This window comes from Anser cygnoides, chromosome 2 (assembly GCF_040182565.1).
Source record: "Anser cygnoides isolate HZ-2024a breed goose chromosome 2, Taihu_goose_T2T_genome, whole genome shotgun sequence".
NCBI classification, from domain to species: Eukaryota; Metazoa; Chordata; class Aves; order Anseriformes; family Anatidae; genus Anser; species Anser cygnoides.
The window spans coordinates 138,673,829-138,698,886 of record NC_089874.1 but is presented as its reverse complement, the minus strand read 5'-3'; the positions used below and the strand labels follow the sequence as shown (position 1 = coordinate 138,698,886).

Genomic DNA, 25,058 nt, shown 5'->3' with positions numbered 1-25,058 from the left:
TCAGGTGTGAGATTGTTTTGGAAGAAGCCTACCCCAATGGCATTGTCTGCTCTCAAGAAATTTTGAGTAACTGCTGACAAGGAACTATTAATTTGGGGAACGGTAAACTTTTCTTTTACTCTAGTGAATACATGAAAAGGGTCCCAAAGCTTATAATGGCAGAGATCATAATTAAGGCATTTTAAAGCGTTGCTTGTTTGCCCTGTAGCTACTTAATCTTAAATTATAGATGAGAGTTTATGACTACTCTAGGTTAATCTATGAAATGTCTAATTGATAGACCAGATTAATTTTTTTGTGAGTTACGTGAAGCTCTGCTTCAAAGGATGTACAGATCTGAAGCACAGGGAAATTAGGGCAGGATGCCAATACATCAGTTAATAAGGTTAATAGGATAGTTGATTCTTAATTTTTACCTGTTTTCCAGTTAATATTTTTAATTGGGACGTGTATATATAGTTTGCATTCAATTCTGATTCTGCTTGAATAGGCTGGTACAAGTGCATGGTGCGGCGATAGTGTTCCCTGCTACAAATAGTTCAGATGTTTAAGCTTTGGAGGCACTCAGTTTTCAGAGTAAAGGACACATCAATGACAGCAGTCTGTAATTACATGGCGTGAATTGTTGCTCTTCCTTTTTAAGCACCATCCATCCAGTAAAAGAACAATAAAGGGAATGCTGCAATTTGTACTGTTGATCTGGAATCCATCTAGTTGCCTTAGTTACGCTTAATCGGCAGTTGCTTTTGCTACCATTGTCCAACAGTTATGATTTAAAGGAGAACAATCTCTGGATTCAAAAACGAGTAATAGTGATCACGTAGGAAGCAGCTTGAGGCATTCAGGAAAGCCGTAACGTATGACAGTCTGAAAAAAAACTCTTCACAAGAGCTGATACAAGCCCGCATCATCTAGGTGTCGGGACAAAAATGTGCATGAACAAAGGGAGTACTGTCAGTCTTGAAGTAAGCACTTAATCCATCAGAATAATCTTTGCTAAAGTATCTTTAGGTAATGTTTCATTCTGTAACTACATTTTGAATTCTTCTGGTTTTAACATACATCAACTCGTGTATTGGCTTTTTTGTCCCTAGTTTCTAGCTCACAAAATTTCTGTCCGACATTCAAACTTGTCCGACATTCAAACCGACATATATGTAGGACAAAAAGGTTGCCCAACGCTGTTATTTCTCCCTTTCTGTAAGTCTTAAACTTTTTGTGAGGTAGAGAAGCTGCTCAGGAAAAAAATTCCTTTCTGTACCCTAATAACTGATCTTTTAGTTGGGAGTTGACGTGAACACTATTTCATTCCTTATTAAGAATCCCTTTTTCACGACATGGTACAGAAATAATTGCTATTTGCACATACCTAGAGCATACTGATATAGGCATCGAATTAACCAGCTGTTTAGGAAATGGGACTACATGACTTGACAATATGAAAGCGAAAAGTGGTGGTGATCAGCGATGATACCAGTATCTATCTAAGTGCCCTACTTGCTGAAATAGAGGGGAATTAGTTACCTAGATACATTCTAGCATTCTGCTAAATTCTGGTTATTACCAATTCTGGTTGTTTGCTATTTCTGGTCATTAGAATTCTGCTCCTTGTCAACAGTAGGTAAATGATGACAGTAAGTAATTCAGCTGTAAAGCTATGTTCTGGGTTTAAACCAGAACCCTCTATACTGACATTTTCACTTCTATTTTCCTCACATTAATTTTTGGCTGTACCTGTTTTCTCACCTGTCAAAGCAATTGTGTTGCATGCTTTACATCAGTGAACACACACAGCATCAATATTAAAAAAAAATATTTCATGGTTTATTTCCTTAACTGAGAGTATTTGGTTATAACTTCAAACCGTGTTCCCAGTTACAGGTTTAAATTCTGGCTTTATACATGTGCTTAACACCTTAAAAACCTTTAAAAATGTTCATTTTTTGTAGTAATGAAAATCTTACACATTTAGCAGATACTAAACCTGGAAATTACACTCAAAATGTGTAATTTCTTATGTGTTGGATGGAAATGGTAACTGAATCAACTAAAACACAGGAAACAAACTATATATACAGAATATCAATTCATAATAAATGTCAACTATATAAAATATCACCTAATTCTAGTATGAAGGCACTTTTATTTAAAAGCAATGCAGTATTAAAACAAGATCCTGGGCTAGGCCCTTAATGCTTCATTGTGTATGTGTAAAGGAATCAAAAGTCATCTTAGACAAGTCTCAGGAAAATAATGAGAGAACAATATGCCCCACTCTGCTTTCGGTAATCCAGGGTGTGTAACGAAATGAAATGTAACAGGATTGTTACTTTAGGATGGATAAAACCAGTTAGGACAGGTACCACTAGAGGATTTAACCCAAGAGGTGTGTAGCTAGAGAATGTCGTAATATATTGGCAAAGTAACAAGCAAAACCCCTATGTTCATAACTGCTTGTCAGCTTCGTGCAGTTTTTGAATGTCGCTTGTCATGTAAGTTTAAGCAAATGTGACTACAGTATAGCACCTATGCATATCTAATACAGGATACTATTTACATTTTTCATTTTCTAGCTACTGAAATTGTCCACTTGCAGCAAATTTAATTCCATTTCTTTGAAACCGGTCATTTGTTGTCTGTAGAATACACTCCTATTAGTAGCAATTCTTGCTCCTGTTGGAATTTTAAAAAAATACAACCTCAGGGAAGATTTTAGTATTATAATTAATACATAAAAGCCTTTAGGTAAAGGGAAGTCTTTTCTGTTTTCCAGTCAGTTGAGAAAAAAGACATTCAGAACAGTTTTGTTACGTCTCTTAGTAGCATCTAAAATTCTTCCTCCTCCTCCTCCTCATCTTCATCGTCATCTTCCTCCTCTTCCTCCTCCTCTTTCCTTGGTGTGCTGTTGGAAATCTAAAATGAAAATTCAACAAAAGTAAAACAAGTATGTATTTAATCCTGGAGGGAAAACTTCTCTGTTGGCATTCAAAGTCTTGTAGGTTGTGTGTTTGGTGGTGGTGGTCTTTATCCCTTAATCCTGCGATTTACGGTAAAGTGCAGCATGCCAACAGAAAGGTAACAGAGCACAAACTAGAAAAACAGTAAATGAATCTGGAAAGCAAAAAATCCCTGGTAGTTCTGAAAGCTATTATATGACAGGGAAAGCTATGTAGTAATTGAATTAATGTTGAAAAGCAACAGGGTGTTAGGTTTTTGCTGGGTTGGCTCCCTAGACAGCAGGTTGAAGGTGAGTGTTAAGGCACAATCATATCTAAGACATCAAACCTCTTCAGTTAAATGAAAAGCTCAACACTATGCTGCTCTAAACTGTCCCTGAGAATAAATCAGAGAGACTTTACCAGAAGCCTTGGTTCATATATGAACTTATTTCCCTGACCATCAGTGCTTGCCCTTCAGAGTGGTAACTTAAGTCCTTTTTTGCTTCATCAAATATTAAAAAATATATTTAAAAAAGCCAGCTTGCAAGCTTTCATCTCATCTGAAAGGCTCTGCCATCAGTACTTTCTTCTAATGAGAGCTCTAATTCCTATTGAAGAGAGATTATTCATAGAAGATGGAAAATTTACAATTTAAAGTAGAATACCTTTTTTCCCCCCTGAAAAAAGGAACATTAAACTCAAGAAAGATAACTATCTAAATCATCTGGAATGCTTTTCAAAAATGATTTGAGGTTCAGCAGTTCTTTGAGGGCATCTGCAACTCTAATGTTTCCTGAGTTTTCTCACATGCAGCTACATATACAAACTTCAGTACTGAAGACAAAACTTGCCCTTTTATTTTCAACCCCCTATTTTAAGAGTTCTTAAGAGCTGGTTACTAAATTCTGACTTGTGAGATCTCTTAATTCATACAGCTATGTACATTACAAAAAAATTTGGTGTGTGCATAAAGCAAACTGTAATTAGTGAACTAATGAAAGCAGAAGAATCCTTAGTGGTGATGATGCTCACAAAATACATGATTTAGCTCTAAGCAAATACTTGGTTGTAAATTTTTGAACTTAACAGAAAATGGAGTTAATCATTAGATGGAACTGGGTTAACTTGAGTGTCAATGCCTAATGCAGCAATTCGTTCTGTGAAAGAAGATAGAGACAATGACACTGATTTGGAATACGAGAGAAAGGAGTGCAGCAAATTGAGCCTGGTAAGGTAGCTTCATTTCAACAGACTCATCTTCCAAGTACCTTTTTCTTTTTTCTTCCCCCTCTTTTTTTTTTCCTCGTCTATTTAAGAACATCTGAAGTTCTTAAGAGCTTAAATCATATTTCTGAATAAAAGGTGCTACTCTTCTGGAATAAGAGGTGCTAATTTGGGGTTTAAGGCTCTTCCTACTCGCTAGTCAAGTATCTCTGACCACTCTGTAATTAAATAAATAGTAAACTAAATACTTTCACTGATGGAGGTAAGCTGGTGGCTAACCTAAGAACCAAAATGGATCTTAATGGAAAGTAAGGAAAATAAAAAATTAGGCAGTTTAAATGCATGTTATTTTTGCCATAAAGCTTGAACATACCGGTACCTGAAAATTTAATTTGGATTATGTAATGCTGAACAAATAATTTGATTTTTAAAAATGTATTGGAATTTGATGATTTGTTGTTTCTTGTCCTAAGCAATTTTATGTGAAAATGAATGCTCTTAAGTTTGCATGTAGGTGATGACTGTTGCTGTTCACAGTGTTCAGCTGCATGCTTCACTGCTCATGCTACAGAAAGCAGGGCAATTTTCTACTCATGCTATTCTCTCTTCATGTCTTACACAGTGTTGGAACACCTTGCTGCGTACAGTTTCAGCCATGGCTAAAATATTTTTCTGCCCTAGAAGAACAGGTGCAAAACAGTTAAATACATGTGCATAAAACCTGTGTGGCTAAATTTGATTTAAAGTACCTAGAAGTAGTCATTATTTTCTGCTATATAGTTTGGTCTAAAATACAGCAAACCAACCTGAATCAACAAAATGAAAACTAAAGATAAACTGCCAACTAAAGGGCAAAATGCAGGGATTTACTAAGGATTGTTATGGAAACTTAAATAGCCTTTTCAGCACTTATGTATAACTAAATATCTGTAATACTCCTGTTTAAAAAAAAGCCTTAAATCCCTGAAAAGATCTTCTCATCATAATGGGGAGCCATCCTGTAAGTGATGGGACACGCTTCAAATTATCCTGTTGCTTGACCAAGCTAGACCTCAAATGAAGGCAGTAGAATTTTAAGAGGAGGTGGTACTTTCTCCAAAGTGAATCCAGCTCAAGGAGTACTTCAGGTTTCTGACACAGGATAATACAGGAAACTAGTTGCAGAACCAGAAACTCCTTCTAGGATGGCATGTGCTAAATCCTCTGAAAGACAAATACTGTATTATATAATTCATCCTATCTGATATGCAGTGTTTTTTTCCCCTCTACAGGTGGTTTTTTCTCCCCTTCCTGCAGCCTTTACTCTGCAAACTGCTTACCAGTACTATTTATACTGCTTTAAATTGAAAATCCATAACTACTGCTTTATGTAGTCAGTAAAAGATTGTTATGGTGCATGAAATCAAACAGACATGAAAACTTTGTGAATGGAAGACCCCCAGAAAGATAAAACCAGTCACCTGAAGGCTCTGCTGAAAGCAGCATTTTTTGCTAGTGAAATGTTTGGAGGTGGATTTAAGAGACTGCAGCCCCTAGTGTAATTCAAGGTGCTGGTTCTGGTGCAAACATACTATTTGCAGAATCAAAAAGGGCAACGTGTGTGTGTGGGTGCTGAACAAGATGTCTGCATCTTTTTACTGCCCTCTAGTGACTGCATTAAGTAAGGCATCACACCCTTCCGCTCTCTGTGGATACGTTGCATGTAGCACAGTAAAATGACAATATTTTGAAATGTACAGCAGTTTCCCTCTAGGTCTACAAGACCATTTCTCTCAGATATTTCAGTAAAAGGTTAAGAGAACATAAACACCTAAAATATATAGCTAAAAGAGAGGTCTAAGAGAAAAAGGAAACTTTCAAGTTAGTCAAAATGGAGTCCACACCATCTCTGAGTGCACATACATTCAGATTTCTGTTTTTCTGAAGACAGTCACAAAATACAGCTATCTGTGGCACCTCAAAGTAATTACAAATACTTCTATAACACTGATACAATTTTATGGTATTACAGGGAATTCTCAAGGAACGTGGCAACGGATTTCTGACAGCTTTCTCTGGTCTTCAGAAAATGAATGGTTAAATATTTTCTGAAAAAAAAATATATAAACCTGAAATTTGATTGTTTGGTAAAGAGGCAGGGCATCTTAATCAAAGCCAAAATTGGTCTCCATGCCCTGAAATACAGGATTCTTTTATCTTTTCAGATGGCATGACACACTTTCATCAGCAGAGTAACTCAACTGTAATGATCCTTTAAGTGTCGAGAGCAGAGAAGGGGTAATGCAGTGTACAGTGAAGAAACTTTCTACTATTACAATACCAAAGCATCCAAAGAAGGAAGATGGGATGCGTACATTTTACATATGGCCATCTCTGTAACTGAAACGCTACCAAGAATCACCTTAGTTACACAACTAAAGCTGCAATAAAAAAATTGATGTCTGTAAGCTTACTGCTGCAAACAACAAAGATTTTTGCAAGGTAGCTAGGTCAAAAGCAGTGACCCTTCCTCCAGCTGTTTCACTATTTTTTTTATCAGCTTCCTTTTCCTCACCTGCTCTGAATTTTCAAAGCATGGAAGGAAAGGTGTGTAGGTCATTGTTTTGCTTTGCTCTAGGAGGTATCGCTAATCTGAGTCACCATGGGGTAGAGAATCCACAGGCTGGGATCTAGATACTGTGACTAAGAATGTGCAAATGTTACTTAAAGAATAGCACTTCTGTTCCCAAGAAGCTCCTACATCTTTACTGTACAAGATGCCACAGTCTAATGAAAGAAATGGTAGTTTCAAAAGTGAAAAACATTGCTCAAAAAGGTGTGTTTTTCTTTTCCCTCAAAAATAATTAGAAGCTGCATTATTTAAAGTTTAATATTATCATATTATCTTTATGCCTTTGGAATTCTAACTTTGTCCTGAATTCACTAAAGAGAGCAGACTCATTTATATTAGCTAAGGTTCTCCTTAAGACATTCTTTTAATACAGTGACCTGGCATTTAGTTTTTCTTTCTTACCTGTACTGTCTTCAATGAAGATTTTAAGGAGCCAGTTCTTTGCAAGGGGGACTTTGAATTTGCACGAACTATGTCTAAGCGAGACTGATAGTCTGGTGGATAAAGTGAACTCCGAAAAACCTGTTCAAATGAAGAAAGCTGTTACTTTGGTGCCATGATACAGCTTGCAAGTTAACCGTCACCAAGACCGAAGCTAACAAAAATGCAGCATTGGACAATTAGCCCTGCTCTAGATAGATGCATCAGTTGTAGTTTGGAGCGATTGCTTTTAGCTGAAATAACATCCTTGCTCAACCTAAGACGTTATCAAAACATTTATGTGGTCAATGTAAACATTCCTCAGATATGTGAGGGGATTTACAAGTGAAAAACTGCAATGGTTTCCCATCAAAATATGGAGCTGAGTTTCAGGCTAACCTCGAGCTACAAACCCCAGCAGCTCCCCTCAGGCTCTCCAGTTCTTGGGAAGATGAACTCTTGGCCCCTTCACAAGCAAATCCTCGCTGCCAGTCACAGCTATGTCAGGAATTTTGTCTGAAACGTTCAAGTGATCTGCAGCTCGAGAACTATTTTGGAAACCCTTAGAACACAGGGGAGAATGTGGTATCCATTATACTGACAAGTTCTTTCCATCAACCAGAAAGAGTAAATCATAGGACTAACAGCCTGATACTAAAAATAATAGAACTATTCATGCAAGACCTCATTAACAACATGAAGGAGGAGAGCAGAATTATGTTAAGTCAGTATTTTTATGGAAAGTGTATCTTGTCAAATCAACAAGAACTCTAAAATGAGATCAGTTATCTGGCTGTGAAAGGTAAAATACTGACTTAAAGGATATTTTTGAAGTGGTGTCACATGCCCTTTTAATTGTGAAACTAGAGCAGTACAAGATTGCCGTGGCATACAGCGTTAATAAAAAACAGTGACTGAAAGATTAAAAAAAGAAAACAATTCAGAACAGAAAGATAGAGATTTTTAATGGAGTAATTAGTCTTTAGATGATCTTATCAGAGCAGTGTAACATTCTGTCTTACTGTGCATCTTTACAGCAAGATTCACTGCAGAGGTGTTCTTTAAGTACTGCGATTAGCTGAACTTGGAATGGCAATTAATTTAGGAGAATTCTGTGATCTATTGTTGTGAGAAAGATTAGATGAGCACTGTGGTTCCTGTCTGCTTCTAAAATCTCGGAGTTTATAAACCTGTAGACCTTTATTTTATTGGATAAATGCAAAAAAGGCCTTAGTGTAAATGAGAAGTTTGTTCTGGGAACCTGAAGAATAATGTTGCATGGGACATGTATACCACCGAAGTATGAAAAGTGTCTTTACATAGTAAGTAAACTGAAAAGCGAATCTTAAATTACTCTTACCTCTAAATCTTCGTTTTCATCAATATTTTGGATATTTTGGTAGGCAGCAGTATAAATCTCTAAAGCTTTCCCATGGAATAACATTTCAATGGTTATAAATTCAGAAAATATGTTCTAAAAACAAATAAGAACAAAGTTTTCTTAATGCTATAGAGTATATTCTACTTGAAATGCCAGGGACTTTTTCTTTATTGATAAGTATCTTTTTAACTTATGGGGGAGAGATTAACTGTAAACTTTATACATATTTATAATTTACAGATAATTATGTGTTTTTTGTAATAAAATATATATATAAAAGCTCTTATTGATATGTTCAGAACTCACACAATCTTTTTTGTATTAATCTAACGTCAGATACTGGCTGATTTGGTGGGTTTTTTTCAACCATCTCTCCTATTCCCATTCACCCTTCCTTCCAATTTATTTATTAATAAAAAACTATCTCATTTTTATAATTAAATTTGAGGTCACATAATTTAAATGTTTTTCAATTACTGTAGTTTTTGGGACTTGAGCCACTTCACGTTTGAGATAAAGAGAGAAATGAAAGCTTTGATTATTTGTTGTCACTAAGCATTTGGTGGTTTCTGCACTGCAGTAACCTACACAAATTCTAGCATGTAAAATATATTATTTACTTATCACTGTTTCTGTTAATTTTGCTGATACTAATCCACACATCATTCTACTACTAAATGCAGCTACCAGTGAAGTAGAATACAGCAACTGTCGGAAACTGCAGATACTACACCATCTAATATAAGAAAATTTGGAATTCAAGAACCTGTAAAAATAATGAACTGATTTTCAAATTGCAAAGCTCAGGATGTTTGGATTATGAAATAGTCAATATCACAAGCTTTGTATTTATGTAGGCATAAATTAATACTAACTGTTGCTTAATCTTGCCAAAGAGTAACTATAATAAATGTTATGCAAGATGAAGCGTGATGTTATATACTGGAATGTGAGCAGACCTACTTTTATGTCCTTTATTTTCTGTTTCTCAAAATTATCAATTGTTTCCTCTAACTGCCGGGTTGTTCGAGTTGCGTCCAGTGAAGCTCTCTGCAGTTCACTTTCAGCCTGGTAAAGGAACACAAAGGTGAAATTAGTTCAATATTTGAGACAAAGTCATTTGCTATATAATTGCTCTGAAACCTTTGAATCTGGATTTTCAAAATACTACATTTCTGGATTACTGTGTCTGTAAACGTGTTTATAGCTTAATAAAGATGTCTCCTATGGTGTTGCAGTTTTGATCTGAAACATGAGAAATGACTAGCCCCAGGCAATCAGGAAAGTCTCATTGCCCTACCCATTTTCTAAATGCTTATCTGCTAATTCTGCAGATCCAGCCCAGACACGATCTGACCACACAGTGACTGGGCTCAGGGAATTAGCCCAGATGGGTAAACCCACAAGGGATTACACTTCACAAAAAGATAATTTTTTAGAGCTAATAATAAAGGAGAAGGCAGGAATGCACAGGGCAGAGTGCTGGAAAAGCAGACAGTGTTACCCTTTATTTTTCAGTGCAGACCAACCTGTTGTGTCTAGAACAGATCTTTTCCAGTGCCACACGCTGAACCTTGTCTAATGTTTTATACATTCTTTAGACAGTAAAGCAGCAGCTGGAACAAATGCTCTTCTACCATAAGTATCTCAACCCGTAGACTAGAGCCAATGTAATTTTTAGATCAAAAAGCGTTTCGTGTAATTTATATTTTTAACATTTTATATAAAATATAATTTATATAATTATTTTATAAAAATATACTCAACAGGGCATTTGAAAAAGATCACACAAGCCAAGTACTAATGCATAAATACAGCTTCTCTTACTGTGCTACTACAAAAAGCATTTCGGATGTGTATTTTAATTAGATATAAGTGAACTTTATAAAATGCACAGTACCATTTAAATAATGATATTTTAAACTATTCTGGAGAAGTAATCTCAAGTCTCAGAACTCTGTAATATTACAAAAAAAATGATATAAAGATCTAAGAGCTTGCACTTAAACTGCAACATTTGGGTCTAAAATTACTTTATTTTCCATAAATTACTGGTCAAACATCATGGACTAGTCAAGAGAGTCTTTACTTACAGTCTTTACTTTCCTGAGAATATCATCAGGAACCTATTCTGTCCAGGGATTTGGAAATGGTATATGGATTAACCACTTGTGTCCTATCATCAAGATGGAGGACTCTTCCCATTTCTCCAACACTGTATCTTGAAAGGAACTTTTTTTTTTTTTGAGTGCTACAGCATGGATATAGACATCACAGGCCCAGTTCCCACAATCTAGTTTTACTGTTACGTATGTATCAAAAACACATGCATGTTCTGTCACTTTTTTCTTTAAAATCTGCAAATCTTTTATTACAGATTTATCTACTTGAAACAAGTACCAAAAGTCTGCATACACACAATTCTACCATTGCTTGGCAAATAAAATTGGTAGTGATCATAAAATGGATTGGGTTGGGACCTTAAAAACCTCCTCGTTCCAGCCCCACCCCCCTGCCATGGGCAGGGATGCCACCTGCGAGATCAGGTTGCCCAAAGCCCCATCCAGCCTGGCCCTGAGCACTTCCAGGGAGTGTTCAACAACCGCCAACTTCTCCGGGCAACCTGTTCCAGTGCCTTACCACCCTCAGAGTAAAGAATTTTTTCCTAATATCTAACAGAAATCTCCCCTTTTTTAGTTTAAAACCATTTCCCCCTTGTCCTATCATTACACCTCCTGGTAAAATGTCCCTCCCCAGCTTTCCTGTAGGCCCCCTTGAGGTACTGGAAGGCTGCATGAGGTCTGCTTGGAGCCTGCCAGGCTGAACAACCCCAGTTCCCTCAGCCTGTCTTCACAGGAGAGGTGCTCCAGCCCTCTCAGCATCTTTGTGGCCCTCCTCTGGACCTGCTTTAACAGGTCCCCATCCTTCTTATGCTGGGGGCCTCAGGGCTGAACGCAGCGCTCCAGGTGGGGTCACATCACAGCAGAGAATCACCTCCCGTGACGTGCTGGCCATGCTTCTTTTGATGTAGCCCAGGACAGTATTGCATTGTATGTATTCCATCAGGTCACGTGCTCATCTCCTTTTCTTGATTTTGTCCAAAGCACAGGAGGGAAATAGAGTAAGAGAAGACATTTTGTGTTTTCTCAATTACTACAATCACTCACTCTCAGTAAAGGAAGGCAGCTGCTATGCATAAGCAGCCATTACATATGCAAACACAGTATGTTATTTCTATGATAATCAAATGTATCTTCTTGATCCATCTTAAATAGAGTGGCCAGATACGCGCAGATGATTTGGGAAAGGAATTTTGTTTGTTGTAGAGTGAAATGTTTAAACTTGCAGAACCTGCATAGTTTGCACAGCAGCAGTTTAGTATTTTCTCTTCTGAAGCACTCACCTGTGACTGGAAGTATTAGTAAAGGAAACAAATGGCAAAATTATCAATATTCATAAAAGTAGCTGTTTCTACTTGCAATTGTTATATATTCTGAAGTATTTACCTGAGGTATTTGAAAACTTCTGTATACTTGGAGGATGTTACTATTATGTTGTCTGAAGCCTCCTGTTACAAGTCATACAATTGTTATGGCCTTTGTATAAACAGGGCAGCTGTTTGTCTTGGACTGACATTTTGGCTATTTACTTTTTTTTTTTTATTCAAACAACCTAGGTAGACCATTTCAGAAAAAAAAATCTGATTTTAAAAAATCATTTTTATATCAAAATATACACATACACATCTGACAAGGTTTACTTTGCAAAGCTGTACTGCCCCTATGATTTTTAAGACGGACTTGAAATCTGGAAGTGAGAACAGATCCTTTGCTACCTGTGGCCGAAGCTGTTAGCTGCTGGAATATGATCATTGCGCATGAAGAACAGAACCACTGCTGGAGCCTAACACCTGTGCTATCATCAGTGAACGTGGTGAAGCCTCTCAGATCTAAAAGGTGGCCTGCAAACATCCCCAAAAGCACACAAACCTATTCCAGTCACACTCAGATGAATTAGACGTTCCCTCTTTGGGAACAGGGGCAGGGACTGGATCTAAGCTGGTGCAATATTAGATATTGTGTTAGATGGGAGCTTGGCAGTGTGGCAGAGAAATGGCCCTAGCGCCATAAAATGACGACTAGACAGCAGAGACTCTGCAGGGCATCAGGAGGGAAGACTGAGACAAGACAACACACTCAAAAGGCAACAAGATCTCTTCTCAGTCTACAAATGTTCAACTGCATTCTACCCACCTGCCACCAGCATTTCTTTACCACTGGTCTGCCACATATTGTAGTGTTCCTCTCTATCCCAAGGTAAAGAATGTTTGTAGTGCCGAGTCTTCCCAGCCCATGGAAGCCTCACAAAGTTGCACTCTGATGTCTTCCTGATTCCCAGTATTTTGTGCTGATCACTTTAAATGCAAATACACAGTGTTTGGAATGCATATGCCTCCGGGCATATCCAAAAATAGACGCTACTCAGACTTACGTTTTCAGGCAAAGTTTTAAGTACAAAACCCACAGATGTTACAAGAAGCTAGGCCATGGAAGGGTGTTTGGAAGTAGCTCAGCAAAGAGACAAGAAGATACAAGCGAGGTGCCAGCAATATGTATGTGAAATCAAATGTGAATTAGTGCAGGAGGAAGGAAAACAGGGAACAGCTTCCCTGCAGGGATAATATTTTACTGCTAAGATTTACTTCCTTAATCCTCCTGGAAGAGGACTCTGCATCACAGCTCAAGTTCCAGCCCTACAGCTGACACGTGTCTTTATCTCCTGAGGAACTCTGATTAGTCATCACTTGATTTAACTGATTTGATTAGTAATAAATAGAAATTCTTTGGCAGAGGGAAAAATAGAATGCAATTCTCCTGGGTGGCGTTTGACCATCACAATCATTTCTCTTTTTCTGCTGTCCCATGCCCCACTCGCTAGAAAGATCATCATTTCCGAAATAAAGTTGATGAAATCCTGCAAAGAATAGCACTGCTTCACTATGCAATCCTGAGTCCAACCCTCGGGTATAAGAAAAAATAAACAGCACATGGTCATGAACTTAAACGCTGTATCATAATATAGAGGCACCAAGGGACTGAACCAGGATTGCCCCAAAGACCTTTATTCTGTCATTCCCTAGAATCTGACTGACTCAGAATTTAAAGCTTCAATGACATTTTAATGGAAATTTTGTAGAGGCTTAATTTTTCCCCCTGTGATACAGAATAATATACTAGGGAGGGTCACTGGTCTCTTCAGAGGAAGAGTAGTCTGGTTGAGTATTCTACTAGCAGAATTACAACTTTTCCCATCACACAAATTCACACCCTGTCTCGGTACAAGGAAGCACAACCAGCAAAAGGGCAAATGTAAATTTAAAAATAAAAATCCACAGAAGTAAAAAAGGGTGTCTGATTCCACTTACTTTCAAAACCTGCCAATATCTTAGGTGTAATCTATGCCTACCTCTCCGGAATAAACATATCAAATACTTCACAGTTTCTTTTCAGTCAAAAAGGGATTGGGTAACAAAGCAGCTATTAAAAGCTATACCTCATTATCACAAAGTTTAAGAAAAGTTACTTGGATTCAAAATCAACATAGTCCTCTAAAATTATTTAAATAGTCCCTCTGAAAAGCAATTTTCTACTGCTTTCTAAATACAATTGCTGTAACATTTTAGAAATATTTCTTAATAGTCACTAGAAGTGCAGGATACAATAATGTGTCGATCTGACGGGTTCCGCTGACGCGTCTTTTCCAGTTGAGATAACTGCTTGGCTTCTCGATTCTTTGCTGTTAAAGTTGCTTTAAGATCATCCTGGAAATAAAATGGTTTAGATATTTTCTTACATTTTCTATTTCAAACATATGAAATGCATTTTTCGTCATACAGGGATTGCCCAGAAAACATGAACAAAACATCTGCTTTAAACAAAACCAGATTTTACTGATCTTACCCTTAAATGATCCCCTAAAAGATAAGGCAGTGGAGACCAAGAGAGTTTAGCGCCTTGCATAACTCTCTGTAGAACACATTACAATTTAAAAAGTGAAGAAAGAATTTTGCAGCTTTTCAGGAAAAGTACAGTAGACAGTCAGAAGCTGAGGCCCCCAAAGGAGTAAGAAGACAGGGCTATTCTAGTTCAGCAATGGAATAAAGTTGGCATCTAGAACTAAAAAGCAACATCTAACAAATCAGTAAGGAAAAAAAAAACAACAGCAGTCAATACAAAGAAGAAATTATGAAGAACAGAAAACTTCTACAAAGAGCTTAAGACACCATAGAAAATCCATGGCTGAAAGGGTTCAACTGCATAGTTACATATGCAGCGAGCAAGGTGTTTAAATACACGTGGAACAAAATACATCCAAGTAATGATGTAGCTGGAGAAGAAACTTTCTGATATAGAAACACACTGCTGATAAATATTTCTGCTCTTCACTTCTGAGGGAGAAACAGGATATATGATGATTTCAGAATGCTTATATACAGCTTTCAAATTCTTGTTCATGCTAGAAAACTTTTGCAACAGTGTGGCACACATAGAAACTACAATTTTCAGTCAGATATGCATCATTCCATTGCCCCGGTAGGAGAGATGTCACTAATTTTGATGACCCTAATTTAAAGGAGCAGTACCTTAAGACAAGCAGACAACCCAAAGGAATCAGTCTAACCAAATCTACCCAAGGCAGCCAGTGGATGGACATTTCAGGCCATCAGTTCCTCTAAGAAGAGCTCTTCCCATTTATCTATAACTCTGGAATGGAGTATCACAGTATCACAGATTTCTAGGTTGGAAGAGACCTCAAGATCATCGAGTCCAACCTCCGACCTAACACTAAGTACTCCACTAAACCATATCGCTAAGCTCTACATCTAAACGTCTTTTAAAGACCTCCAGGGATGGTGACTCCACCACCTCCCTGGGCAGCCCGTTCCAATGCTTAATAACCCTTTTGGTAAAGAAGTTCTTCCTAACATCCAACCTAAAACTCCCCTGTCGCAACTTTCGCCCATTCCCCCTCGTCCTGTCACCAGGCACGTGGGAGAATAGACCAACCCCCACCTCGCTACAGCCTCCTTTAAGGTAACTGTAGAGAGTGATGAGGTCGCCCCTGAGCCTCCTCTTCTCCAGGCTGAACAAGCCCAACTCCCTCAGCCGCTCCTCGTAAGACTTGTTCTCCAGACCCCTCACCAGCTTGGTCGCCCTTCTCTGGACTCGCTCGAGCACGTCCATGTCCTTCCTGTAGCGAGGGGCCCAAAACTGAACACAGTACTCAAGGTGCGGCCTCACCAGAGCCGAGTACAGGGGTACAATCACTTCCCTAGACCTGCTGGCCACACTGCTTCTTATACAGGCCAGGATGCTGTTGGCCTTCTTGGCCACCTGAGCACACTGCTGGCTCATATTCAGCCGACTATCAACCAATACTCCCAGGTCCTTCTCGGCCAGGCAGCTTTCCAGCCACTCATCTCCCAGCCTGTAGCTCTGCTTGGGGTTGTTGCGCCCCAGATGCAGGATCCGGCACTTGGCCTTGTTGAACTTCATACAGTTGGCCTCAGCCCATCGCTCCAGCCTATCCAGATCCTCCTGCAGAGCCTTCCTGCCCTCGAGCAGATCGACACACGCACTTAGCTTGGTGTCGTCTGCAAACTTACTGAGGGTGCACTGGACGCCCTCATCCAGATCATCGATAAAGATATTAAAGAGGACCAGCCCCAGTACCGAGCCCTGGGGGACACCACTAGTGACCAGCCTCCAACCAGATTTGACTCCATTCACCACAACTCTCTGGGCCCGGCTATCCAGCCAGTTTCTAACCCAGCGAAGCGTACGCCAGTCCAAGCCCCGAGCAGCCAGTTTCTTGAGGAGAATGTTGTGGGGAACTGTGTCAAAAGCCTTACTGAGGTCAAGGTAAACCACATCCACAGCCTTTCCCTCATCCACCAAGCGCGTCACTTGGTCATAGAAGGAGATCAGGTTCGTCAAGCAGGACCTGCCTTTCATAAACCCATGCTGACTGGGCCTGATCGCCTGCTTGCCCTGCAAGTGCCGCGTGATGACCCTCAAGATAATCTGCTCCATGAGCTTTCCTGGCACTGAGGTCAAACTGACAGGCCTATAGTTCCCCGGGTCTGCCCTGCGGCCCTTCTTATAGATGGGCGTCACATTGGCTAGCCGCCAGTCAACTGGGACCTCCCCCGATAGCCAGGACTGCCGATAAATGATGGAAAGCGGCTCGGCCAGCTCCTCCGCCAGTTCTTTCAGTACCCTCGGGTGCATCCCATTCGGCCCCATCGACTTGCGCACATCCAAGCTCCATAGCAGGTCACCAACCATTTCCTCATGGATAGCGAAGGCCACGTCCTGCTCCCCATCCCCTTCCACCAGCTCAAGGCACTGGGTATCCAGAGAACAACCGGTATTGCCGCTAAAGACTGAGGCAAAGGCGGCATTAAGCACCTCAGCCTTTTCCTCATCCTTAGTAACTAGGTTTCCCCTCGCATCCAGTAAAGGATGGAGATTCTCCTTAGTCCTCCGTTTCGCGTTGATATATTTGTAAAAGGATTTTTTGTTGTCTTTAACGGCAGTAGCCAGGTTGAGCTCCAGATGAGCTTTGGCCTTTCTAATTTTCTCCCTGCACAGCCTCGCTACATCCTTGTAGTCCTCCTCAGTGGCCCGCCCTTTTTTCCAAAGATTATAAACCCTCTTTTTTCTGCTAAGCACAAGCCGCAACTCTCTGTTGAGCCAGGCCGGTCTTCTTCCACGCCGGCTCATCTTTGGGCACGTGGGGACGGACCGCTCCTGTGCCATCACGATTTCCTTCTTGAGGAGCGCCCAGCCTTCCTGGACTCCTCTGCCCTTCAGAACCGCCTCCCAAGGGACTCGGCCAACCAGCGTCCTGAGCAGCTCAAAGTCAGCCCTCCGGAAGTCCAAGACAGCAGTTTTACTGGTCCCCTTCCTGGCCTCGCCAAGAATAGAGAACTCTACCATTTCGTGGTCACTCTGCCCCAGACAGCTTCCGACCACCACATCTCCCACCAGTCCTTCTCTGTTTGTGAAGAGAAGGTCTAGCGGGGCACCACCCCTGGTAGGTTCACTGACCAGCTACGTCAGGAAGCTATCTCCCACGCTCTCCAGAAACCTCCTAGACTGCTTTCTCTGTGCCGTGTTGTGTTTCCAGGATATGTCCGGGAAGTTGAAGTCCCCCACGAGGACAAACGCCGACGATTTTGCAACTTCTGTCAGTTGCCTATAAAACTCCTCATCCGTCTCCTCATCCTGGTTCGGCAGTCTATAACAGACCCCGACCAGGAAGCTAGCCTTGCCGGCCTTCCCGCGGATCCTAACCCACAGGGATTCAACCTTATCATTCCCAGCCTGGAGTTCCACAACATCAACATCAAAAGATTCTCTAATGTAGAGAGCCACGCCACCACCCCCTCTGTGCTGCCTGTCCCTCCTGAAGAGCCGATAGCCAGGCATTGCAGCACTCCAGTCGTGGGAGCGGTCCCACCACGTCTCCGTGATGGCAACCAAGTCGTAGCCTGCCTGCTGCACGATGGCTTCCAGCTCCTCCTGTTTGTTACCCATGCTGCGGGTAGTAGACTGAAGTGTCCTAATGCTCTTAAAACTATCACCTCAGGAAGTTGTCTGTGCTCCTTCCTGGGATTCCAGAATTTTATCATGGTTGCAGGTCTCCTTCTCCTGGCCTGGAAAGACCTGCAACCAGGAACGTCTCTCTTCCAAAGTTCTGGGATCCTGTGACCAGATCACAGATGTCAATGACAAACACAAGCCTGCCAAGTTTCAAAGTGCTGTGTGTTTCTTCAACAATGAGTCTGCACTGAGGTCAGCATCACAATAAGCAGTTTCTTCTTAATTTCTGTCCTTCCTGCCTGTTTGTATGTCCTCATGTATAGGACTGTTATTTTGCTTTGACTTTAGGGACACAGAGCTGGTCTGTGACAATAAAACACAACCACAACTTCAGACTATCAAAACTAATTTTGCTTCTCTTCTTGCAAAAAGGAAGTTACAGCACCTTTTGGGTCATCTGAAAGACTGCTGGAGAGGGCTTTCTCCTTTATGAAAGCCATGCAGCTGCGAGAACAGCAATAATAAATATATTTTTAAAGGTCTACATTTCAAATTAAAGGTACAGAAAGAGAACAGGCAAAAAAAAAGTATATTTTTGCCACAGAACACAGCCGTTTTGTATCTAATAGTCACGGCTGAATGCTTGGTGTTATGTAACGAGTGGACCCCATCACCAGCACCAACTGCCTCGGCCCGTTTACACCAGCCACTCCGAATTAACACTTGGCTCAAAGGGCTCTGACCTCGCTCCAAAGCAGACTTGAGAGTGGTAAGGAAACCATTAGTTACCATTATAAAATTCAGTATTTTTTTCCTAGCACATAGTAGCTTTGGAAATGCCTACAGGACTGCACTGTTCCCTTCTCTACTTCTGTTCTTCGCAGCAACAACAGCTACCAAATATGCTTCTCTGTGCTTGCCAGAGACTGACAAAGAGGTGGTGCAGCTTTATAGATATTTTGGATGTACAAAGGTAGGGCACAGTTATATACATATTTTATCATGGATGTAGGAAAATTGAAAAGGGTGCAGAAAGAGCCATAGAAATATTCAAAAGCTGGGGAAGATGTCATTATGGTGAAAGAATTAGGAGTTGAGATATTTAGCTAACTGAAAAGAATGAAAAAATGGTTTTACTAGCATCTAAATACCTTCACCCAGAAGAAAATAAGGTATCATAGAGCTCTTTAATCTTAGTGGAACACAAACACCAAAGATTATGAGAAACGCTTCATTTAAAACAAAACACCACAAACGTCAAGGAACCACTAACTAAATACCACAAACAGGCCTATGTTCTCCTCCAGTGTCTTCAGACCAAGACTGGATGTGCTTTTGGAAAACATGCTTTAATTACATCCAAGGAGAAATGGGCTGGAGTGTAATTGCCAGGGAAATAAAGGTTAGATACAGAGAATATTAAATTGCTCATAGTTCCACTGGCTTTAAACTATGCATTTAAGTCACACTGAAGAACTCTGTTCAGCCATCTCATTTCAAACCACACAGAAGTACAGCTACAGCCACCAGGCGATGAGCTGGCAGGTCCTCGCCACTGTACTGTTACCTGCTTTAGTCACTGAGGTTATTAAAGCAAACCAGTCCTTCCTTCTGCAGCTGGATCACCTTGATTTTATGATGTCCTGTTTTATACGGAGAAAAGGAACCAGGAACAGAATTGCCAAAAAGCAGAAAACGAAGATTGACGTGTAGAACAACGAAACAGAAACAAATCCTAAAATCCTATACTGAAGCTGTATTACAGGCCAAGAATACTACACTTGCTTCCACTGAGGCTGCCAAAACCTTCCCCAAAGAGATACTCAACGTAATAAACGCATAAACATGCGATTCAAACAATTTTACTGCTTTAGCAGATAAAGGATAAATGCATTCTGGTTGACCTGGACCTCTTTAAAGCAAATAGCACCTTAGGAAACAGCAACACTTCTTTTTAGATACAGCACGAAAGTAGTTTGTGTATAGCATGGAACAGATCCAACAAGAACATCCCCTTTGTAAAAAGTGCCATAATGATTTGTTGTGCCTGGTTTACTTGAGCAGCGAATGTAAAGCAGTCCTGCAGCTAGCACCCTGTGCTAGTTTTATGTAACAAAACTTCCTTTTTTCACTAAAAATGTCCAACTGTTGGATGATAAAAGACCAGCCAGCTGAGATTTTAACCAAAGTTTATAGTAATGGGCAGGGAAAAAAAAAGCGTGGCCTACATCTTTAGGAAAGTCTCTTAGTTCAAAGGTGTGTTGCTGTAATTGTTAACCCCACTTACAGCTCAGGAATGCTCTTGGACTCCTCACCCTAGCTAGGACAAACATCATGTAATACTTTCTAGCATTCCAAATGGCAAAGACAACAGGAAATGCCACTCATTGTTCCAAGGCATGACCTGGCTTCAGTTGGTGCTGTCCTCAGCATTTACAGGCTACCAGTGGCAATGCAGGACACCTGAGGGCAGGATTTCACTGCTTCCAATGCAACAGGCACCCCTGTGGCGTTCTGCAGGTCTCGTTAGCCCTAATCACATGGAACTTGTCTCCCACTGGCAGTATTTACAACGTACAGAATACTCAGGCCCAAGTTCTAGGCCTCTCCAACTGGGTCTCAGAGTGACTATTAAGATATTAAGTTCTACAATCCAGACCCTATAGTCTACAGCTTTCCTACAGACCACAAGCAGTACCGCACAAGTGCAGGAAGTGTCCTTCACAACTGTTTCTCTACCAACCAAGCTGGACAGCTAGGCAGTGAAGCAAACACTGTGCTCACTTCTTCACCATACAAAAAAGAACAAAAACAGGAAAAATACTACTGTTTGAGATGCAATGCCACAGTGTGCTCAGATTAAATATGATGAGCACACTAGGATTTCTGTATGTAAAAAGATCAACTTTTGATGGCATTTTACTTTTCTATTTATAGAGACTATGATAAAGACATACATGTCAATTAGAGATTGTTTACAGGATGAAGGCAACCTCTATGTAATATACCTACTATACAAATATTACAGGGAACTTACTTTCATCCCATAAGCTAGTATCTGCTTATTAGAATTTACTTGTTCAAGGAAAACTAGCTGTCCTTCCCAGAGGAAAGAACTTTACAGCCATTTTGTGGCTACATACACTACTTCCAGAATATAATAAAGAGAATTCACTTATTTTTGTATCTTCAGGTCATCCTGATGACTCCGCAGGATGGCAACAAGATTCACACCACTACCTATTGTCTATTTTTATTATTTACTCAGTTTCAAAAAGAGTTTTCTATGTAACAGACTTCAGTGTAGAATGCAATTCTAAGTTAGAAAAGCTGTTAAGGGCAGCATACAGATGACTAAGGGCCAAAAGCATTACATGTAATCCATCTTTTGGAACTATGAATAAAAATAGTAAGATTTAAAAAAAGAGTGACAATATTTATAAAGAAAACATCTTCCACCTGAATTTGCACTATCCAGGAAGCTTCATTCACACTATCCATATTTTTTTTTCCCAAAGCTTTTGCTTGGGCTCCAATAATCTGAATATCCTTGACCTCACATCAAAGCTTTTTCCTCCAACACATATATAGCTTCAATCCAGATGTATCCTCATATAATTTTTTATTTACACTGGTTAATGCACTATGAAAAATCACAACCACTCCCCCACTGCAAAGTAGAAATTTGAACTGAGTGGCCAGAGCACAACAGTGTACTTGGAGAGAAAACACACGTTCAACCTACCCTTTTAAGTTTCACTATGGTCCCATAACTTTTCAGAGGTTCAACAACTTTGGCTTCAAGCCTGTCAACCTACAAAAGAAAACACAAGGTCACTAAAATCATCTGCATTGTTTGATATGCAGAAACAGGAGATGGTTCATTTACTAGTCACTAGACTTATCAGGAATGTCGTCAGCCAAAATCTATGTTGGCTGTGCAAACATTCCTCCTTTACTCCACTCTACCTACGCACTGTCAAACAATGTGATTTAAACTACCAATGGGATAGAGTGGAATAGCAGAATAGTCTTTAAATGAAGCACACGACGTAGACATACCAAACAATCTGCCCGTCTCGCTTGCTTATGCTTCCACCTGTTGTTTAAGAATCTCACACCTCAGCAGCTGCAGTGCTAGGTACGTAAATGAAGACCAGAAATGGATAATCCTTAGCAACTGATTTTCTCTTTCCTACATTGTTAATACATACGAAAAGTGTTACTGTGACGCACAAAAGAAACAGGACAAAGATTACTGAGCTGGTTTCCATGAGCAAATGAGAACTTGATTTAACGGCTAAAAGCTCTCATTTCCCTTGCTTCCTCTGCCTTTTTTCATTTGAAGTGCAGTGGTGGTTTGAGGACGGGCACGGTAGGAGGATTTAGGCCAACTGCCAGTTTGTAAAAACACACTTAGAAATGTAAAGATGCAAACTCAAGTTGTTGCAAGGGTACCTAACGTTGACTGAAATTACAGAGTCATCATTTAAAGGTGAAAACAGATAATGAGATCATGCTTTATAACTTCGTATATATCCTCAGCCATAATATAAATTTACCCTGTTAATTGATGGATAAATTACTATCATATCAATTAAAGCATAATGGCTTACTTGCGGCTCAGTTGGAGCCAGAAGCATAAAAGCTTATGAAAAAACAACAAAAACCTCACACTATCCACATCCTTGGATTTCATATTATTTCCTAAGAATCCATCCCTAAGGACACCGTGAAAGACACATGGTTATTTTCTAAAAATGTTCTCTTTAGTAGATTAGATAGTTCATAGATTAACTTAATTTACAAGTCTAAATTAATCTTTGTTAATATAGAAAGAGTTGGATTGTTTCCTTTTTTGAAAAAAAAGTGAAAACATCAAGAATGTCAAACACTTCAGTCTCTTTTCCTTTTGTATACATAATTTTAACACTTCTTAGCTTCTCGAAGCTATGAATGGTCACGTTGACACACATCCACATCACGTTTGTGCTTCAGGTGTTGAAATGCAACCTTACAGAAATTGACCATGGTCCCTGACAGCACCTGAGACTGGCTCTCAGAGTGCCCTGGGAAGGATTCTCTTCCACACTGCTTCTGATAACAGATTCAGCAAAAGGAAAACGTTGCTACACAACTCAAGTCACGAAAACTAAAACCAAAACACTTTATTAACTGTAACTTGTAATCCAGAACGCGAAACTGATAAAAGGCTTGCCCTGTCTCAAACTGTGAGCATTCATGTGCGTACTTTCACTGACTTCAACAGGATTAATTGCAGGCAGTTTTCACTAATGTTATTAGCAGAGTAAACTATGAATTATTTGGCAACCTATCCTGCTCTACCACTGATATATTTAAAAGTGGTTTCTTCCATGCTTCTCTTAAGATTACAGAGTGTATTTTACCCCTTTTAATCACAGATAAGTAACTGAAAAGTTCAGATGGCAAACACAACATGTACAGCTTTAATTTTGTACCTCTGCCTGGCGATAATCCTGAAGTCTGGAAAATTCATCTGCAAAGTTTTTCAGTCCAACTTTTAAGTTTGGTGTCTCTGTGGCTGCATATGCATATATTTCATTTACTAGAAGATCTGCTTTGTCTCGTAGTCTGGCAGTTTTACGTACATATCCAGCAAATATTTGGCACAATTCACCAAAATGTTTTTCCACATTTGAAACGGCATCTTGTATTTGTCTAGTCTGATTGTCCCTAGATACCAAAGAAAATGAAAAATTAGAAGGGGAAAAATGTTTACAATACATACATCATAAAAACTGTATAATTACATTGCGAATAATTTGTAAGTGATTTGGACATCTCATTTTAGTGTAAAGCAAACCTACTTTTAAAAAGATAACGTCCTCACAGCCTAATGTAGCATGTGCTTATGTAAGTAACAGCAACAACAAAGTAGGATTTATACTTAAAGATCCAATAGGGGACAACGCAAATCACAAAAATCACCTCAGAAGTCTTTATATTGTGGTTTAGCAAAAGCTCATTATTACCGTTAGGGTTAATTACTAACATAACAGTGCCAACATCTGCAGGTCTCAAAGAAGACAGGATTAGATAGCTTCCTGCAAGGGTCTGTAATCTACAGAAACAAGTCAGTGGTTGGAGAAATCAGGCAACAGAAGGGAAATCAGTAAACGTATTACAGAATCTTTGTATTGCAACGCATGAAAATCGGAAGAATGCAAAGAAATGTAATACTTTGAGACTTAACAACAATGCAGCCAAACGAACACCATTCCTCAGGAATTCTTCAGGGAAAAAAAAAAATCAGAAAAAAGTTCTGCTACAGGCAAAGACCCAGTTATGTTATTTCAGAGCAAGCAGTCTAACAGACCGCTCAGAAGAGGGCTTGTTCTTTCACACTAAGACAAAAATCTCCGAATTATTCAGTCCTCTGACCTGAACCCCAGCGACCAGGACTCCGTGAGGCGACTGAGGGCAGCAGGGCAGAAGCCGACCCGCTCTTGCCGTTTGGGGGATCGGGCCGGCCCCACGGACCCCCAGCCCCACACCCTGGCACCGGGACCCACCCGCTTAGGCCCAGCCAGGCCTTCTCCTCCTTCTCCTCCTCCTCCTCCTCCTCGCCACAGGACCCCCAGAGCCGCCCCCTGCCTCCCCTCAGGCCGCCGTTACCTGGCGTCCAGCCCGCGGCCCAGCATCATCATGGCGGCGGCGGCCCGGCGGGAAGGAGGGCGGGCGGCGGGCGGGCTCGGCGTGCGCTCGGTCTCCTTGGACACCAACCACCGCCCGTCCCGGCCCCGCCTCGCCTCGCCGCCCGCAGCGGGGCCTTGAGGCTTCGAGGCCCTCCGGGGTGTGCTCGGGAGCCTTGGGGTGCCTCTGGGATCAGGCTC

General features: G+C 40.3%; 1 protein-coding gene across 4 annotated transcripts in view; it reads right to left on the bottom strand.

The window, feature by feature from the left end:
* CIBAR1 (CBY1 interacting BAR domain containing 1) overlaps positions 1 to 25,058 on the bottom strand; it is a 27,041-nt gene extending 1,983 nt beyond the window's left edge. For 2 of the 4 annotated variants that reach the window (XR_010828712.1, XR_010828711.1), the window contains exons 1-8: positions 24,841 to 24,998; positions 23,664 to 23,898; positions 21,929 to 21,997; positions 14,295 to 14,396; positions 9,539 to 9,643; positions 8,555 to 8,668; positions 7,177 to 7,296; positions 417 to 2,913 (exon numbers count right to left, since the gene is read on the bottom strand). Coding sequence is in view for 1 of the 4 variants with exons in the window: in XM_066990593.1 (XP_066846694.1) it covers positions 2,827 to 2,913; positions 7,177 to 7,296; positions 8,555 to 8,668; positions 9,539 to 9,643; positions 14,295 to 14,396; positions 21,929 to 21,997; positions 23,664 to 23,898; positions 24,841 to 24,872 (864 nt within the window). In the remaining 3 variants the exon portion in view is untranslated. Of the gene's footprint in view, positions 1 to 416; positions 2,914 to 7,176; positions 7,297 to 8,554; positions 8,669 to 9,538; positions 9,644 to 14,294; positions 14,397 to 21,928; positions 21,998 to 23,663; positions 23,899 to 24,840 lie in introns of those variants that run through there. The other 2 variants (XR_010828713.1, XM_066990593.1) reach the window with 2 other exon arrangements.